General features: G+C 36.6%; 2 protein-coding genes across 7 annotated transcripts in view; both read left to right on the top strand.

Annotated features, from left to right (window-relative positions):
• The first annotated feature begins 1677 nt into the window (after positions 1-1677).
• On the top strand, positions 1678-5664 carry LOC108246362 (DEP domain-containing mTOR-interacting protein). The gene is made up of 5 exons (XM_017433859.2): positions 1678-1935; positions 4002-4160; positions 4693-4763; positions 5064-5168; positions 5297-5664. The coding sequence occupies exons 1-5, from the start codon at positions 1917-1919 to the stop codon at positions 5423-5425; spliced, it is 483 nt and encodes a 160-aa protein (XP_017289348.1). The 5' UTR covers positions 1678-1916; the 3' UTR covers positions 5426-5664.
• An 8039-nt stretch (positions 5665-13703) lies between these two features.
• The window catches only part of LOC108246367 (collagen alpha-1(XIV) chain), a 142477-nt gene continuing 136982 nt past the window's right edge, over positions 13704-19198 (top strand). For all 6 annotated transcript variants that reach the window (XM_017433865.3, XM_017433866.3, XM_017433869.3 and 3 more), the window contains exons 1-2: positions 13704-13857; positions 15588-15705. In XM_017433865.3, coding sequence (XP_017289354.1) covers positions 15621-15705 — 85 coding nt within the window. In that variant the 5' untranslated portion in view covers positions 13704-13857; positions 15588-15620. The remainder of the gene's footprint in view (positions 13858-15587; positions 15706-19198) is intronic.

Consider the following 19198-nt stretch of genomic DNA (forward strand, 5'->3'; position numbering starts at 1 on the left):
GTTGTTTTGTTTTGTTTTGCTTTGTTTTGTTGTCAGCAGTTGTCCCTGTATCTCTGTGTTTTTATCTTCAGCCATGTTGGCTGTTTACCTCATGATCCGTGACTGAAATAGCAGCATCGACTGAATACAGATTTAAGGAGAGAGGAATGCTCATCTTGCAGACAGAGAGGAATGCAGAGTTATCAGAGGTATGTTTACTCTGTCTGCATCATGTTGTCGTTACTGATGGGGACCGCAGCAGTTTCCTTTGTTGTCATTCTCTATTGTGTTGCACGAATAGCTCAATTAAAATTACATATTTTTAATAAAAAATAATAACATTTCATTGTTTAGTCAATTTGTTGGTCCCTGATTCATGTTTACTGATCAGATTCTGATAATGAAGAAATAAATGAGGAACCAAGAGCGTTAAGTTGTATTAGACTTTAAACCCTTATCTGGGAAGTTAAAAAGTTTTTATATATTTAATATACACTTCAAATATTTGAAGAATTAAAGTTACGTCTAAAATAATTATCAAATAGAAATGGAGTTCTTTAAAAAGTGAACAACAGCTAAATCGGAGCTGTACGGACTGATTCTTTAACCCTAACCCATCGATTTGATGCATCAGAGCATGAAGACTTGTCTTGTTTCACTTTTCTCTCCGACAGTCTACGTAGGAACCCCACTGGACCAGCACTTGCACATTTTTTTTGTACACAAAAGGGTTGGCATCTCATCAGATTTTGGATAAACTTTTACCTAATTCATAACGTATCTGCAGAAATAATAAAACAGAAGTTCAAAAAAAAACTTCAAATTTCTCAGACTTAAGTTTTGAAAACCTGAAACAAGAATCAAAGCATCAAGCTGGAAGACACTGTGCCTGGGGATAATACACTACAGATGATGAAACACTTGAGGTTGTTAAAATGTGGTTTTAATCTTAATTTTGTCATTTTAACAGATTTTATATAAACTTGCTTGATCTAAGTTTTTTTATCAATAATTGCCTGCTGCCAAAGATGAAGGTAAAGGAGCGACGATTTTGCCCGAATCTGTGTGAGTGTAAATGGTTCTTTGTCTGTAATTTTAGCAATAATCTCATGAATCACTCAACATATTTAATACAACTTTCAGAAAATAATCACTGGATGCACAACAGATTAACCCAGTTCAAGATGGCTGCCATTGATAATTGTCAAAAACACAAAAAAAGGTCATAACTCAGCCAACTTTGCCGATATTTAACTAAAATTTAGAGTGGTAGTAGCTGAACACCATCCTCAACACATACTCTGATTGCAACACATTGCAAAGTATCTATCTGCTGCTATCTGCTGTATCTACAACCGATTAACTTTTGGAGTCATCCCAATTCAAGATGGCCACCAAAGCTAATCAACTTTATCCAGCATCACTTAAATATTTTGGGAATTTATTCTCTGCCAGCCTCTGTAAAACATTATCCCATGAGTTGCCATCAAGCCTGGAAACAAACAAATTGTAACATTTCCAGAAGTTGACACATTCATAAACTAAGTTTGCCACAATATTTCACACAGATGGTGATGCGTCTTTATTGTGACGATTTCATAAAAGAAAAACCCTACATGACAGATGTCTCCTCCCTCCTGCTGACAGCCACTCTGTTTGCTCAAGGGTTTAATATTTAGCTCGGCCACAAGCGTTTTTTCCAGCCAGTTGGCTCCCTTCGCTTTCCAACCTGTAAACACAAAGAACATTTGAACTGAGCACCTGATTAGGGAAACCTTACTATCTGTCCCTCCAGCCTGTGCAGAGAGCTGCAGCAAACTGATTATCTATCCAGTGTCCATCAGGGTTTCGTCTGTGTTTATGCTCTGTTAAAGGTCTTCCTCTTTCCCTCTTAGCCACTTTCCTCTCTGAGCAGTCGGATGAAACACTGAAAAGAGATGGGGCCTCGAACCGCAGGTAAGAACTGTTCCGTTGGAAATCTGGGAATTAATGTGCATACAAAAATGACAATGTGACTCAAAATCATTTTAATTTGTTGTCATTGTAAATAGAAAGAATTTGGTAGAAAGAGAAAGGTTAAAATCTGACTGACCTTTGAGTTTTATGAATATTGTTCTCATTTAGTGTCTTTGCAAGGCTTTGTTTTTGTTTCTGAATATTTAAAAAGTATGAATTACTGCTGCATCACATATGTATTTGTTTTTATCTGTCTTTAAACATAATGTAGCACACATACAAATCAGATAAAAGAAATGTCTTAATAAAGAGCAATCATTGACAAACCCTAAAGTGTGAAGACCTAAAATGGGTTACAGTGTTTCAAAGAATATTTAAAGATAAAATCAATAACATGAAACTGAATTTGTGTAGTATTGGAAAACTAAATGTGATCTCTATGCAAAAAAATAGATAATAAACCTACAGTGTACCAGTATAATACTTCTCTGAGAATAAATGAATCTTCTAAAATAAAACAAAACTATTTTAGTTATGAAAACCACAGTGTTCTAATAATTCAAGGATTAATTTAAAATAAACCATCAACCATGAGCGGCCATAAGTCAAATAAGGCTGAGTAAATTACATAAAAATAACAAATTGACCCTGTTTAATACTGATGTTCATCTCAACAGCAGTGTTTCCCTTTATCACACACAGGAAGTGTTGCTTCAGTTATCAGTCAAACAACATATTTTGTCAAACACTGAACAAACAAACTTTATTATTTTATTATCACATAACTATCTGGGTGAATCATGTTTTCCTCCTTCAGTAAGAGGAGCAGGGGATGGGTCCACATGACTCAGTTTAGCATTGAATCATCTGTTATCATTTGCAGAGTGAAAACATGGAACACCAGTAGATTTCTAGTACGCTCCTGGATAAAAAGTCAACGTTTTAATATTTCCAGTAGAGAGTCAAAGCCTTTATATTTCTGGACTTAACAAGAAATGGATAGAATCATAAATTATTCGAAGAGAGGGAAGGAATCTCGTCCAGATTAGTTCCAGTCTTCATTTAAACAGCAGGAACTAAAGGTTAATAACAAACCACAAGCATGCACTGAGCGCAGCAGATTTCCTGGGAGTCTTTGACAGTCAGCAGTCTGAGCAAGTTCTCAAAAGTACAGAATGACTTTTTTTGTTCTGGAACAAAAACCACACAGCACATACTGAGAAATTACTCCAAACTGCACTGCATGGAAACTTCTGTTCTTTGGTTCTTTGTCTGAATCCAAGTTTAATGAAGTATTCTTACGAAAATAAGGCACACGAACTGAAACATAGTGCAACTTTTCGGTCATTTTTGAAGCAGCAACATCTCCTGATCTCAGGGTTGGTTACCTAGCTGACCTTATCGTCTTCATCACCCCAACAACCAACACTAGTGTTTGTCTTTTTTATCGTTGCTATTAAAAACAGCAGCAACTGTTGGCCAAGGTGAACAGAAACAATCCACAGATGATAAACTGAGGAAGCTGGACACAGAACTGGGTCAGTCTAATGATGCATTACTTAAAATGTGCCGATCGCCACTTGAACACTTCAAACTAAGCAATTAGCTTGAGCCCTGGGACGTTTCTATTGATGATTGGAATATTAACATATAAAACACAAAACAAGCCGTACAACTTTTAAGATCAATTGTTCATACTTTAAAATGCAACCCACAGGGACAGCCATCAATAAAGATGTGCTCCAGTTTTTTAATTACTTTATTTTGTTACCAAAACATGTTTATCACTTTATAAGCAGAGAGTTGACTGGTTAGATTTATGATTTTAGCTTGAATATGGTATCATGACCAATGATGGTCACACATCAACACTAAAACCATGTGTCATGATGAAACTTTTGCCTCTTCCTTGTTTTATGTTAACCTATGTGGATCGAGATGATAATCAGTACTTCAATCAATATAATCATGCTTGTTTGGTTAAAAAAAAAGATTCAGATGTTCATGTTGAAGAGCATAATTACGACATAAGATGTGTAACTGATAACTCTTTTCGTCTTTATCAGACAGTGCTTCTAAAAATGAGAAAGCAGTCGTGAGTGGAAGCTGCAGCGGTCCGACAAGACCTCGGCTGAGAAGCAGCAGCGATGGAAGCATTTATACCAGGAGGGTGGTTGGTGTCCACGGCAACCCTTCCTCCCACGTGCTCTTCAGCCCAAAATCAGGTACACTAAAACAAAACACAGGTTTGAAAAACAAGGGGAGATGTTGGTTAGATCATTTTTAATGCTGTTCCTATATTTAATTAGTTTAAATACATGTGAGAGTATAAGTAAAAAAAATAAATAAAATGAAATAAAAATAATAACAGCAAAGTGATATTAGACGTAAAGGTAATGTGACGAAGTATGCTGACAAACTACAATTAAAATCAGTTTTGCAGTCAAGTTCCAGTGTTATAGTACTGATTTATGATGTAGGTTTTTGGTTCATTTTAATAATATATGAAATATCAAAATACTTTTTGTGGCCCTTTTCAATGCAAATTCAGAAACTTGTATATATTACAGTAGAAATGCAAAATACAGCTGAGTATGTACCTGGTACACACTTGTTACTTTTCCAGTAAGTAGTCAATAAGTACTGATAAATACCAAGTAAGTACCCAGAAAGTACCAGATACACCAGGCTGTATTATTTATTGCTTCCTATTTTTCTACTAAAATTATTTTTTTTATTTATTTGTATTGTTTTCAGTCCTGAAGAGACCTGTGAGCACAGAGGAGCTGCAAACACCAGGAGGTCCCTACATCAAGAAAACATTTACAGTACGTCAGGAGCTTCACATTTTCCATCAGTCTGAATGAGATGAGAAGCTGTTTATAAGATTTTTCTTCATTTAAGCAGATATCAACATGCCCTTAAAAAAAATCCAATAACACAAAAACAAAATCATTTTTTGTTGCTTTTTTTAAATAATGTGCAAATATTTCAAAACTAAAATGTAAAATCAATGCGCTAGCTCTGAATGAGGTGCATGGATTAACTATGAAATACAGAAGAAGGCATTTCAGAGGAGTGGTTGTTGTTTTTGATAAAGTGGTCAGGTCCGATCTGTGTGTGTTCAGATCGTGGGGGATGCTGTGGGCTGGGGGTTCGTGATCCGAGGAAACCAGCCTTGTCACGTTCAGGCTGTGGAGCCTTGTGGTCCAGCTGCTGCTGCAGGGATGAAGGTAGGAACATCAATAAAACAGCCAAAAATCTGAACAAAACTAGAATAAATAAAGAAATGAAGGGTTGTTTGTGGCAGTCACATCAGGTGTTCTTTTCTAACTTCTTTGTGCTTCTTTGTCACCTGCAGGTTCGTCAGTTTGTGGTTTCAGTGAACGGCCTGAACGTTCTCGACCTGGACTACCGGACTGTGAGCCACCTGATCCTGACCGGACCCAGGACTGTGGTGATGGAGGTGATGGAGGAGACTGACCGCTGAGGAGCAGAACACACGCAGGCGGACGGAGAACATCTTTTACAGAGTTCTGCTTTTCATGAAACCGACAGAGATAATGTTATGTTGTCATGACGTTTTCATTTATCGCCTAGATTCATGTTTTATTTTTGTGTTGTCTCTTTAGAATGATACAGTGTTGTTTACATTTATTTATTGTCTTCAAGCTACTTTCTACACATTATTAAATACCGACCCACACTTGTCGTGGGGATTTTATCGACGTCATTGTGTCTTTATGTCACAAGAGTTGATGTTGTTTGGACTTTTAACCTCGAGCCACTCCGCTGCCTCGGCCCCCTCACAAACACAAGAACCATCATCCATAACGGGAACATTTACACACACATGCATATCTTTTTTGTTAAGGAGCAGCCCTTCCACTACCTCCTCGGACTGTTTGCTTTTCCATCCACCCCTGGCTGATTCTCAGAAAGAAAAGGAGAAACGTGAAAAGGTGTGAGGTAGATCAACAACTTAGTGAGGAAGCAGGTTGTAACACAAGTGTTTTGTTTTGAAGTTCTTTTTAATCTCTTCTACTCCATCTTTTTATACCTTTATATCTGTTTTTATACTCTGTTCAGGTTTATTCTGTGTTTTTGTTTTCTTTATTATTATGTGTAGTGTATCAGCAGGTGGCCTTTTGCTCTCTGCAGGGGGATTTTAGAGACTGAACTTGTCTTTGATTTTCCCCCTATTCTTGTCAGAGAATTTTATTTAGCTTTAGCTGGAAAACGCATATATTCAGGTTTTAAAACAGAGCTCATTTCTTTAAAAACCTTTACACAATTAGCAGAACACCCTGGCTTTTTTTTTGTAAAATGAAAGACTTTTGTAAAATAACAACAACTATATGTTCTAGTTGAGACATTAGCTGGTTTTTTGCTACTTGAGTGTAAAGTTCTGCTGATCCTGGGGAAAGAAAATCATGTTTAAGCAATCATAAAACAGTTGTTCTTGAAGGTTTTCCAAATAAAATGTTTGGTTTTCGTGCTATGTGATAGTAAATAAAACTAATTATTTTTGATCACCAACATATGACCATTTTTTAAAGAGTCTGCTGAAATGTATAAAATAATAATAAAAATAAATAAATAAACAAGTTAAAAAAAACAATTTTCTGCTTTACATATTGATGGCTGGATGTGTGTGTGTGTGTGTGTGTGTGTGTGTGTGTGTGTGTGTGTGTGTGTGTGTGCGTGTTTTCACTTACGTGCAGCACATCCAAATGAGCTTTTGAATCATCATCAGTGGAAAAAATGCAAATTAGAAATTTCTCCATTAAGTGAAGCAAAGAAAGTAGACAGTATCACCAGAAAGTGACGGTATAGGCCGTGCTCAGTCTTTGCATTTCTTTTATTTTAATTTTTACTTAGTTAGATGTCTTATTGCACCTTAGGTGCATCAACCAGCCTTCAAAACATGTAAAAGACTAAAGTAAGTGTTTGTTTATCCATTTATTAGTTTTTATTTACTGCTGAGCTTAAATCTTTGAAATAAAGCTAGAAAGAAAATGACTTTTCTTTCACACATTCTCACCTGAATCCTCTCAGTTAAAATTCATTTATTAAAAAAAAGGCTGAAGAAATCATCGTTAAAGTTTAAAACCCTAAACATCTGGAGAAAAGAGATGAGATCCTGTATTAAAGTCGGTTGGGAGGAGGTTGAAAGCTCCACCCTTTTTTTTTAGCCTCACACACACACACACACACAGAACTTAGTTTTAAACAACATTTCTGTTTGAAGAGGAGTGGCAAAATTCACATTTTTAGTGTCACAATCACAGTTCCACAGTTCTTCCTGTGTCAGAATCACAAAGTCACAACTTCTCTTGGTGATAAGTAGGACAACCGATCATTCCTGAAAAACATCTGAAAACCCAAGATGAGTGAAGCTGATCCTCAACTCGTGCAGACACATTTAAAACAAAGCAGAAGATGGATAACTGTGGGAAGGCTGAGGATCTGCTGCACTTCTCACATGTTGTGCCAATAAATGTGTTTAGATAAACAAAACACAAAGTTAGAACTGTTTAAGAGAATTTACAATTTACAACCTGGTCCATTAAGGCATGGGAAAAAAATACAAAAATACAACCATAGAGGGTAAAATAACCCAGTCACAAGCAAACATTTCACCGTTTTAAAGTTTCATTTTAAATCTTCTGGTTCAGACACAACAGTGTGCTGATACTGTCACAGTTTCTTGTTCTTACTTCCACCTGCTCTCCCTTCAAGCTTCAGCTTCTCCAGAAAATCTTTGAATCTTTCCTTTTAGCAGAAACCTGCTCAGACTGAAATCCAAAGCCTGGTTCTTGACAATTAAAAATAAATGGGAAGGCAAAAGAGAAAAGAAAAACAATACAAAGCACACAAGGAACCTAAAAGCTGTTTCATATTTATGAGCTAAAGCAAGTCATTCTATCATAAATACTGTCATAAAACTTCACTAATCATCCTGGGATGAGAATCATGTGGTATGACTTTTCATGATAAATTTTAATTAAATGAAAACCACCTGGGTTCCTCTGTTTCTTTTTAGAGAGGGCCAACTTTGATCTATTATTGATTTAGCTTAATAAATTCACTGTTATAATGAAAAGAAAATGCAAATGAAAGGACACAGGAAGGTCAGCGGTGTATTCTTAAAACCTTGACACAGCTGAGACATCATCATGTAAATCAAATGGGAATATTTTAGCAGGCCTGCTTTACCATGTCACAGAAAAAGACAAGTATACTGTCATTTTCATGGGAATTTAAAAAAAGAATATGACAAATGTGGTTATATAATTGTTATATGAAATTTAGACATTAAAACAGGCAGATGATTCGTATTTAATTCCATGCACATTATTCAGATCATAACAGAAGTGCTGACAGCTCTTCATGAATGAGGCAGATTCTTTCATTTCGCTGTGATTGTGTCGTTTAAACACGTTTCAGGAATGATTTCGGTAACTGCAACATCAATGCCAACATCAGCTTTTTGTGCCATGATTACGGCAGACGGATGGAGAAATGAAACAGAAACAAATCGCTGCCGGGGCTTGTGTGTTGCATCCAAAGGTCCGGAGAGGGAAATCAGAGGCAGAAGAGCGAGAAGAACCTCCACCTTTGAGCAGCTTTTACTTCAGATTCTGATTCCAGGTGAACAAAAGGCCAGTTTATCAAAAAATACTTGCTTGATTCAGAAAACAAACTATGTAAACAAACTATTAATTGTACAAAAACTGAGTCAGAATCTACTTTATATCCTTTTCTCTTTACTTTTACCTCTGCATTGTGCCATCTTAACCATTCCTGTATCAAAACATTTAGCTCATCTGGGAAATGGATGCTATGGCTTTTGTTTGTTGTAACCAAAGAATTTTTAAATTGTTTAACTTTATTCACAAATAAATCTCAAAACAATCATACTGAGAGTGCTTCAAATCCTTCAAAAACATTTTTCTCATCTTTTTTTGTCATCTTATACTACTTTTAGCTTTTACTAATTTCAGTTTTTAGCTACCCTTTTTTACTAATTTTAGCTTTTCTGCTACATTTTGGCCATTTTCGCTGGAGTTTTCTTACTTTTAGCTCTGAGCTGGTTACTTCTGTCCAGATTTTACCTCCTTTTAGCTTCTGTTCTGCTTGTGTTATCTTAAACATTTCAATCCCAGCTTCTTCAGCAGATTTCAGCTCTGTCATTCAGCTCCCAGCATTCACACTGCATGTCTGACAAATATGCAGTTTGTCAAGTTCAAACTGCAAACCAACGATATTAAAGTTAATTTGGCTGTGGAGTAAAAGGTTTGTACCTAAAATTATGTCCATTTTTTCAGTTATGGTTAAGATTAACAAGAAAAATAAGGTAAATGTGTTTAAATTGATCCCATATCCTTATAATTTACAATTGTGAAGTATTTATTTTAAATCTGATAAACTTTTATTTTTTTATTTAGCTTTGATAAAGCTTTTTAAAAAATAAACACATCCACACAGCCCTCTAAACACACCCAGGTGAAACAGACACCTATCTTCATATATAACTCTGTTCACAGTTTTAACTCAAAGACTGACCTCAAATCCGTCTGTGTTCCTGAAAAGAAAAAAAGAAAAAAGTCCATTAAAAATCAATCAAGGAGAGATCAAGGAGAGAACCTTCGAGCATTATTCATGAGTTGGTGAGTGTGATGTGACGTGATGTGGAAAACAAGACCTGCATCGGGCTGACACTGGTCCTCCAGTGATGCTGGGAGGATTTTAACATCTGAATCTTTTTTTTTTCCCATCTAAAAACACAACAATTTAATCATTAAATATGATCCACAACATATGGGTTTTCTCTACTGTTTATCTAAAAACAAAAACAACAAAAAGAGTAAAGAAAAAAAACTAAAACCCACTGACAGATGTTGAAGCTGTGCTCTCAGTGATGTCCTGACCATAAATCACTTTTCCTGTGCTGCCCCCTGCTGGTCAAAGTATGAAGTCTGAAAGAAACAAACACAAACTAAACATTTAGCCATCAAATGCCACAAGTAGAGCTTTAATTTGACTGGAAGTTTTAAAAATAATAATTTCTGCATGGAAAGAAAACTGTGATCTAGCTGAAAAAAATAGCAAAAGGCCATAAATTGTTGTTTTTTGGGATGATGAATGGATTAACTTTCATTATCAAAAACAATAACTGACCAAAAGCAAGACTTCACAACCTTCTCTTTTACCACTCAATCCTCAGGTTAGTTTGTATTTTATTTATTGTTGCTGTAGGAACAAAATGTTTACATCTTTTCCCATAATCTTATAAGATTGTTTTAATTCAGTGTCTGAAGTAAATGAATAACAACATATCAATCAATACAACAAATTAGTGAAATAAAAATACAAATACAAAGTAAACTTGCTTAAATAATGTCTTAAATAACATGAAGAGCACTGATTGTTTCCGGTGGCCTACATTGAACAACTCCAAAGGCTGCAAAGACTTTGCTTATTCAACAGAAGTTGGCTTCCAGGCAGAAATGCTGGCATGATAAATTGATCAGTGTTTCCTGGAGCCTGTTTTCTCCATTTAAAACAAACACAAAGCAGATTCTGGGAGCCAAGAACACGAGGTGAGTTATACCTTTAATAACCCATTATATGTGATTTGCATTTATGCCAGCAGCTGCAAGGTGCTGAGGTCTAAATCCAACGCTGCTTTTAGTGGTTAGACATGCAGTTATTAATTCAGTTTCAAAGACTTTATTATGATTTAGAAGGTATAGAACAATCATCATCACTCTCTAATGGTTGTTCCTTTTAATCAAAAGTTATCTGTTTTCTTGCAGTGATAGCTTTAAAGGTTATTAACTTCCCTTCAGCTCTGAGGTGCCTTACACAATGAAAGAACATCAGTTCAGACAGAAACTGATGTTGAGGAAAAACGAGGAAGACACTCTGTTTACTCAAGCTGCAGTTTGGGAGCCATGAAACCCAGCATTTGAAGGGAACACTCTGGATTTTTACTGTTAAATATTTATGATTATGATAATGCAAGAGACTTGCGAGACCTCTATTTAGCCCGTTAAGGGCTACATGCACAGCAAACAAACCCATAACAAGCGAGGCAAAGAGAGGCTTAACCCTCACCTTCAGCAGACAAAGAACCATTATTCATTCAAGGCTCTGCGGTATCTTAAAGATAAGGACACCTGCACATCACAAGGCGCAGCCCTGTGTGGTCGTTTCTCTGCTGCTGTAACATATCTGAAGGAATTCAAGCCCACTTCTAATGCTGAATGTCATACTACAGCCCCATATCTTTATGGATGTTCATTCAACTGTTCTACTTTACATAAAAAAGAAAGATAACACTTTTTTTTATTTCAAAGCTAAAAATAACCAGGCTTAGAAAACATAAACTACGTCTAAAAAGTTAGGAATAATCATTTAAATCAGTCAGCATTTGTTTAGAAAACAAGACCAGGAAAAAAAACATATTATGGAATTAATCAGTCTTTAAAAAATAATAATAATTAGCATTTATAATACAGGAAATTGTGCTTGTCATACATGTTTTGCATGCAAATTATTCTGCAGTTAGACAGAGCTTGCTTTAAAAGGTGTGACAGACATCTTATTGACAGGAAACGTTGCCACAACAAAACACTTGTTATTTGAAACAATGGCAGGAATTATTTACTCAAGGAAGTAATTTATAATGCATTATGCTTGGAGTGTGGCAACGTGTGTTGGTTGAGTTGGATGTTTGCAAGAGGGAATTATACAAAAAACATCAGGAGGAAAAAAAACCTGAAAGCAATACGTCTTAAAAATAGGAAATGCAAAACAGAAGTAATAAAAAAAAGAGCAGAAATAGGAGTTTGTGCCTGTGATCCAACTGCAGCAATTACATTTTGCACACAGCAATGTTAAACATAAACCAGCACCGGCACCTAAACCTATAAAAAGGTTCAAGGTTTCAGAAAGTCAAAGAGTGTGTGCAGCAGCTGAGATGAGAGTCAGGAGTCTTGTGTATGAATGATGGAAGGATGGAGTGGGAGATGGATTAATGAGTTGGGTCTTTGTCTGCAGTAATGAGGGCTTTGCTTTGGTCTGCCCAAGAAGGAGCTTAACCAAAAGGCAAAGCTTTCAATTTACTGGCCTGTTTATGTCCAACCCCCATTTATGGTAATGAGGTTTGGATCGTGACCGAACGAACGAGGTCCTGGATACGAGCAGCTGAAATGAGCTTCCTCTGTTGGGTGGCCGGAAGGTGAGGAGCTTTTGTCATCTGAAGGAAGCTCAGTGTCGAGCTGCTGCTCCTCTGCAGTGAAAGGAATCAGGTGAGGTGGTTCGTACATCTGATTAGGACGCCTCCTGGACGCCTCCCTTAGAAGATTTACCATGGGAGGAGACCCTGGGGCAGAACTGGAGGAGTTATGTTCCCTCTGGCCTCAGGACACTGGTGGATTCTCAGGGAGAGCTGGGGAGTGTTACTGAGGAGAGGGATGATGTTCCTGGACCTGCTGCCTCCACAACCTAACCAGGGATAAGCAGCATCATTTGAAAGAAATAATTCTAAGTGAATTGCTCAACTTCTTTATTTTTACTTGTTGTAAACACAGGAAAAAAACTCAAAAACTGACATTTCATTTTATTTTTAACTTCAGTTTAGTTACCATTTGAGTTTGCCATGACCCTAAATGTCCTTTCAAATGAAGATAAATGTAAAAACAGTTCTGTCAGTGTGTCTCTATTCTTCTTTCATAACTCACACTTCTAGATTTACAATGAGCACCTGCCCTGAGCTGAGACAGGTATATTAGCTGGAGCCCCTGGAGACTTTTCCAGCACACATAACCAGGAGTCACAAGGATTCACATTATACACCTTCAGCCGCTCAAACACATTTTTCCTGCAGCCGCGCCTTGCATTAAACAGGGTCAAAGGAATGAATAGCTGCAGGGGGAGATGGTGAATGAGGCGGGAAACACCCATCAGCCCGTTGCAAGTCTCAACTGAGAAAAGACCCACCTTTTACATAAAGTTCAGCACAGTCAGGTGGGAAAAAGAAGGAATGTTTCCTTCAGAATAAAAGAAAACCTTGACAATTTTTTTTCAGCAATATCCAAACAGGCTAAATATGTAATTATTTTCAAAATATAGACCTAATAGTCTAATTTAGAGCACTGGAGATCACAATTAAAAACGTAACATGACCTTAAATGCTGTAATTTGTAATCTTCCACAACATAAAGAGGCCACCTGCCCACAGTCGCAACTTCTAGATTTTATGCAATTTGAATAGTTTTTAAGTAATTTTTTGAATTACAACAAAGTTTTAAAACGAAAGTAATAATGTATTAAGTTTATTTCTACTTAAAGTCAAATTTATTGTTAAATATTACAGTAAATCTTGATGGAACCCCTTCAAGTTTGTCAGTGATGATATTGATGTGATGTAGCTATATCCAATACCAAATTATATTTGGGATTTTTACAAGAAGCTTTGATAAAAATTGAAGTTTTATCCTTTAAATGATTTGTTGTCATGTTAAAAGCTTTATTTGTTTTCCTTTTAACATAGCTGCTGCTTGGAAAAAATACATGCAAAGCTAATAAACTCAACAAAACAGAAGGAAGAATTTAAAAAAAACAAATGACCTAACTACGATTTTTTGTGGTGAAACCCATTTATTCTGAAAGCTTCTGGTCAATAAACTAAATAAAAAGGTTGCCGTGAAGGTACCACTTCTATGTTCTCTGTGCATTGTTTTGAAAGGTTCCACCGGAAGTCCCGTGCGTCATCCAGTCTAGTTTGTCTCCAGGTCTCCAGCAGAGAGTTGTTGGACGGACTGGATCAGAGTCGGTGTGGGACTTAAAGGAAGCTGTCACTGAGCGCTCCGGAGGGAAGCTGCACAACCTGGAAACATATGATCTGAGAAGGTAAAGACAATTTATTTTTTATTTATACCTGAACAAATGTGCAAAAGCAGCCCTTTAATCCGATCAGCTGTCCTCTGCACCTCCCAGCTCTCCTCGTGCTGCTGGAGGCGAGACGTGCAGCTCTCACCTGATCTCAAATCAATTAGGGAAAACTTCCGCTGCTTTTATTTACACTAAACAAAGAAGTGTTGTTTTGTGATGCTATCTGTTCTGAAAGCTCTTAGCTGCGGGTGGCTGCGTGTGTTTGCAGTGCACTTCCACACAGCTTACAGACTGGATGTAAAAATCCTCGTTTTTAGAGTGATTAATCAGGTGGATGAGCAGAAAAAAAAACTCTTAATTTTTAACGATGACAAGTTTGTTGAAAGCTGCATAAGTTAAAGGCTTCTCATTCCACGCATTTTTTATTTAAACATCTAAAATTTGCATCTATTTTACTTAAGGTGCACAGAGGCAGAAGTGCTATGTAATCCTAAATGCATCATGGGTTAGTGATGAAATATTAAAAATAGCAATAATCTGCTCAGATAGTCAAATAATCAATTCTTGGATAATGCTTGACAATTAAGGCGATCTGCAATTCTGAGAAGTCTTCAAATCTATGTTTTCTATGGTTCAATAAAAAAAAAAAGAAAAGAAAATTACAGTCTTATTCAAGTAAAATATGTCTTCCAAGTGACAGATGTGTTTGCTGCTGCCCTTCCTGCCCCTGGAGAAGCCTAATGTGTGCTTCATGTCTGAATCATCTTGAAAGATCTGACTCATTCCAACTCACCCAACTCTTCAACTCATGTCAGAAAAGTTCTGGGAACTCAAATTATGAAAATAATCCATCCAACCACCTGTGTTCTTTTCGCATTTTTTCTTTCTGGGTCGTGGGGAGCTGGTGCCTATCTCCAGCAGTATAATAAAAATAACATCAGGAAAACTTGTATTTATTTTGTAGGATCTTACAGAATCCTAGATTTCTTCCTGTTTCTAACCCAAACCAGTTGCTCATTTTTCACCAGCTGAGGCTACTGGTGCTAAACCTGAAGGATGAGCTGCAGCTCAACACATCTTACAGGAAGAAGATTAATAGAAAGGCACTTTTTTTCTGCTTAAACAATTGTCCAAGATGAATATCTCTTATAGCTGTTATTACCTTACCAAAAACTTCTGTAATGACTAACATTTTATTTATTTGCTCATGACTGAAAACTGAGTGCTGCTGGGGAGGGAGGAGGATGCTATATATTAACATTGTTTGACTTCATATATTTAATAAGATTATTTTCAGATCATTTAAGCTGCTTTTAATTAATCACATATTGTTTCTCATAGAAAAAACAAACAAACACAAAATGTATTGCTTTGGTCTTATTCAGTGTGTTTGGTAAATGTCCTGTATGTCTTACTGAAAGCAAGTTGTAATCATAAGTTCAATGATTTTATTTCAGTTGTAAGCAGCAGCTCTGCTGAAATGCAAAAAGTAAAATTACATTTTCAGTGGTGTTATTGGAAGTGTTTTTATTCTTCCTTGTGTAATATGTAGCACACTGAGCTGCAGAATCACAAGTATTTTCTCATCCTTGATTCAGTTTTATTCAGAGTGAAATGCAATATTTGGAACCATATGGAAAAGTTGTCTTCTGTCACTAATCTCCACTTCCATTTTGTTTTCTTCACCTGTCTTCCTTTGCTCATTTTTTCTCCACCCCCTCCTCTTCCTGCACTCCTCTCACTCTCAGGTTTGTCGTGTCCTCTGGTCTGCTGGTATCAGGATGCAGCTCTCAGTCAGACTGAGTGTCTTCCTGCTGCTCTTTGTTCTCGTCGCTGTGTTCCCTCACACAGCAAAAGGCCAACAACGTAAGTAACCCTGCAAGCCTGCTTGTCACTTGAGGGCCATTATCAAGGTCAGCAAGGCCAAATGGGATTTTACAACAGAGAGCCAAACATACTTAAGATGTGCTTTTTATTAAAACAACAAATCATAATGCAAGTCATGGATTTCAAATCCCGTGCTAAACTTTAAGGACATTGGCAACCATGTGATGATGTCCTTAATTAGGGATTTCTGTATTTTTTTATAGAGCTTTGCAGGTCTTTTTTTATGTTGAGACTGGAAGCCAAAAAGATTCCTCACTGAGCCCAGGCTGAAGTAGGTTTTTAACACAGTTATACTTAAGAGTGGCATTTTGGGACACTTGGGGCCAAACGAGGCTTTGTACTGCCAAGACAAACAGTGCTTCCCAGGGCTTCCAGTCATGGTGCCAAGCAGGAAGTTTTAGTGCCAGTGACTTCAGCACCAAACACGACTTAAACACTTTAGTTTTGACAAAGCCTAAGAAAAGAAACAACAATACAGATTTGAGTTTAATTTGAAGCTTGGGAGATCTCATTATGGTCTTATTGGGAATCATCTTTTATAATCAACTCTTTTTTTCAGCAGGTTAGATGTCTGAATTTCACTGTGTTTAATGTTTAATGTGCAGTTTTTTTCTAATCAAACTGACTCTTGTTTTGAAGTATTTATTTCTCTTTGATCAATCTTCTCAGTGTACTTTTATCTTTATCTGTCTGTCAAAGGGAAAAGCCATAATGCCATAAGTCACAGTGGAAAACGAAAAAAGCCTTTTTGCTCTGGCAAATTTTTTCTTCTCTACAATTCAAACCTGTTTAATTAGCAACGTGAATTCTGTTTTCAGGTATAATTGTAGGTCAAGCTAACAGCGTGAAATCTTTAGTGTTATTTTAGCCTTTTCCAAAACATTTTCACAGTATTGCGTTTTATAAGCACCTCTCTGTAACACAAGAGCACTTTATGTTTTACTACATTTTCTTTCATTTTTCAGTCCACATGCTGTTACTTTCACCTTCCTCAGATCATTTAACTTTGTAGCAATTACATAACCTCACTCATTACCTGATTAGTCTGAGATGAGTCTCATTAACATCGTTATCATAATGAACTTCAACATCACTATATCCCATTCTCAGTTAGCTGAGCTTATTATTAGACTGAAGACCAGACCATGAATGTCTGATAAAGTTTCAACTGTTGGCGTACTGAGTGTCACATGTGTGAGACACAAAAAGATTAATGTTCTGTCTTAAAGTACCACTCTAGTTATGGTGCACTCAGTCACTTCTTGTATTGAATATCTCATGACTTTATAGGAAGGTTGAACCTGAATCAGGACTGAACCATTTTAAAATTTATGCTTTTTGACGTGTCTCCATGACCACACTCTGAGTACGTATGCAGATGCTTTGCCATACCGTAAAACCAAACCAGGGGTTTAAAAGGTCATTGTATGATATATTTAGCTAACCTGGATGACCAGATAACCAAAAATCGCTCTCAGACTGTGTGTGGTTACTGCTACGTCTGTCTGCTGACAGTTTAGATCTGAATTATGATTTATAGTCAGCAAACCAAAATGCTGGAGACTCAAAGTGTGCAGCCCCTTCATTTATTAAAGACTTATATTTTGTACAACTATATTTGTTCTAATGTCATTATGTCCTTTTAATAAGGAAGAGTGTTAACAAAAAAAATGTCATCATAACATGTTTAATTAGAAAAAAAACTTCACAATCGTAAATGCCGTAAAAGTGTACCAACCCTAATTGCTGTTTGTTTTTTTTCCACCTTCATTTTTGTCCAGCCAAGAATCCAAATACTGATGTTTGTTTTTAAAGACAAAGCACAAGACCAAAATTGGAGCTCATCCCAATTTGGAAAAAAAAAATAGAATTACAAAATATTGAACTATAGGCATGAACTGCAAAGCTATAAACAGAGTTTTAAAATAGTGGCCAGCAGTTTAAATCTGTCATTTGAGTCAATCAAATAAACAGAGGGATTATTAAATGAGGAATATATTTATCTCAAATAACATCTGGCGGTCAGTCAGGAAAGTTAAGTGGCCGAGTGAAGCTGCGCAACAGAATAAGTCTGTATTGTGACAGACAGTTGCTAGGCTTTGGCCAAAATACCCCAAACCTTAGAGCAACCACAGCATTCCTCAGTTAAAGCCATTGTCTCCTAGTTTTAGCCAGCACTGGCCGGGGATGAGGTGAAGACTTATGGGTAGCTTGGAGAACCTCCATGGAGAAACTCCTCCCTTCTGTGGCTCTTTGTTTTTAATGGAGTCAGATGAGGTGGGAAGATTTCCAGCAGAATAATAGAAAGCTGACAAACAGGTACATAAAAGTCAGTTTGACCAAATGAATGGGGAAAAAAAGTCGTATGAAACCAAGATGTCTGAAATGTGTCCTTGTTAATTCAGTTTCCTTGTGTCATATGTAAGTTAGGGCTGTTGTTAAGTTATTATTGAGTCTGTCTTAAATCACTTTCTAACACATGTCAGAAAATCCCTACTGAGGGTGAAAGGTGGAATTTCAGTGGCTGAGTTCAGGCTTTGCCTAGACTTCTCATGTTTGCCTTGCCTGTGGAAATATTGGATTGACAGGAATCAGTGCCTGCAGGGGAAACAGGCAAAGAAGAAGTGGTCAAATGTCAGAGGCGTTCTGTTGAACCTTTCGAAACATGAGTTACTGACATTTGTGTGAATTTAATCTGAATTTTACTGGCATGACCTTATCTCCACAATGTGAGTTTACTGGTTTATTCAGAGTTAAGGAAAGAAGATGAAGATATGGGTGGATCTGAAGATTGAAGCGATTAGTGGCTAGGTTGGAGTACACTCAGGCTGGGGGTTTCTGTATGACAAGACCTATTCAGAATCATTCTGATTTTAACTTGTGGTAACAAAAGAAACAGGAAAGAATACATGAATGAATTCATCAATACATTAACACATAAATGAATAATAGCAGAAATTATGAAAAAGATAAAGATAAAAACAACAAGGGAGGATGATAAATTGAATTGATTTGTTGTTTAATAAAATTAAAATGTATTGAAATTATTTGATTGAATCAGACAGTTAATAACTAGACTGACATTGGATCTGTTTTGTGTAGCACATGAAAATATGCTTTGGTTGTTATTTATCTTTGCTTAAAGAAATGAAATGCCACTAAATTGGGTTGGATAGAAAGGGAATGTTTAGGAGGGGTTATAATGAGCAATGAGGAGGATGATGAGTGAGATGAAATAGGGTAGGGATGAAAGGCGAGTGGGATGAGGAGGGGGAGTTATGAGGAGGGTTGTTAGAATGAGCAAAGGTGAGGATGAGGGATGAGATAGAGTGAGCTAGATAAAGAACAGGAATGTGGGATGAGGATAAGTGGAAGCAGGGACGTGCGGTCAGGGGAGGCAGGTGAGGCAGAGCCTCACCTGTCATCATGACAAGAAAAAAAAAAAATCATAACATAAAATGATTATTAATAT

This window comes from Kryptolebias marmoratus, linkage group LG5 (assembly GCF_001649575.2).
Source record: "Kryptolebias marmoratus isolate JLee-2015 linkage group LG5, ASM164957v2, whole genome shotgun sequence".
Taxonomy (NCBI): domain Eukaryota; kingdom Metazoa; phylum Chordata; class Actinopteri; order Cyprinodontiformes; family Rivulidae; genus Kryptolebias; species Kryptolebias marmoratus.

What these genes read in the sequence shown, in the direction of transcription:
- LOC108246362 (XM_017433859.2), top strand. An exon ending in GCTCTTCAGCCCAAAATCAG is followed by an intron (nt 4,161 to 4,692) that starts GTACACTAAAAC and finishes TATTGTTTTCAG; the next exon opens with TCCTGAAGAGACCTGTGAGC. An exon ending in CTGCTGCTGCAGGGATGAAG is followed by an intron (nt 5,169 to 5,296) that starts GTAGGAACATCA and finishes TGTCACCTGCAG; the next exon opens with GTTCGTCAGTTTGTGGTTTC.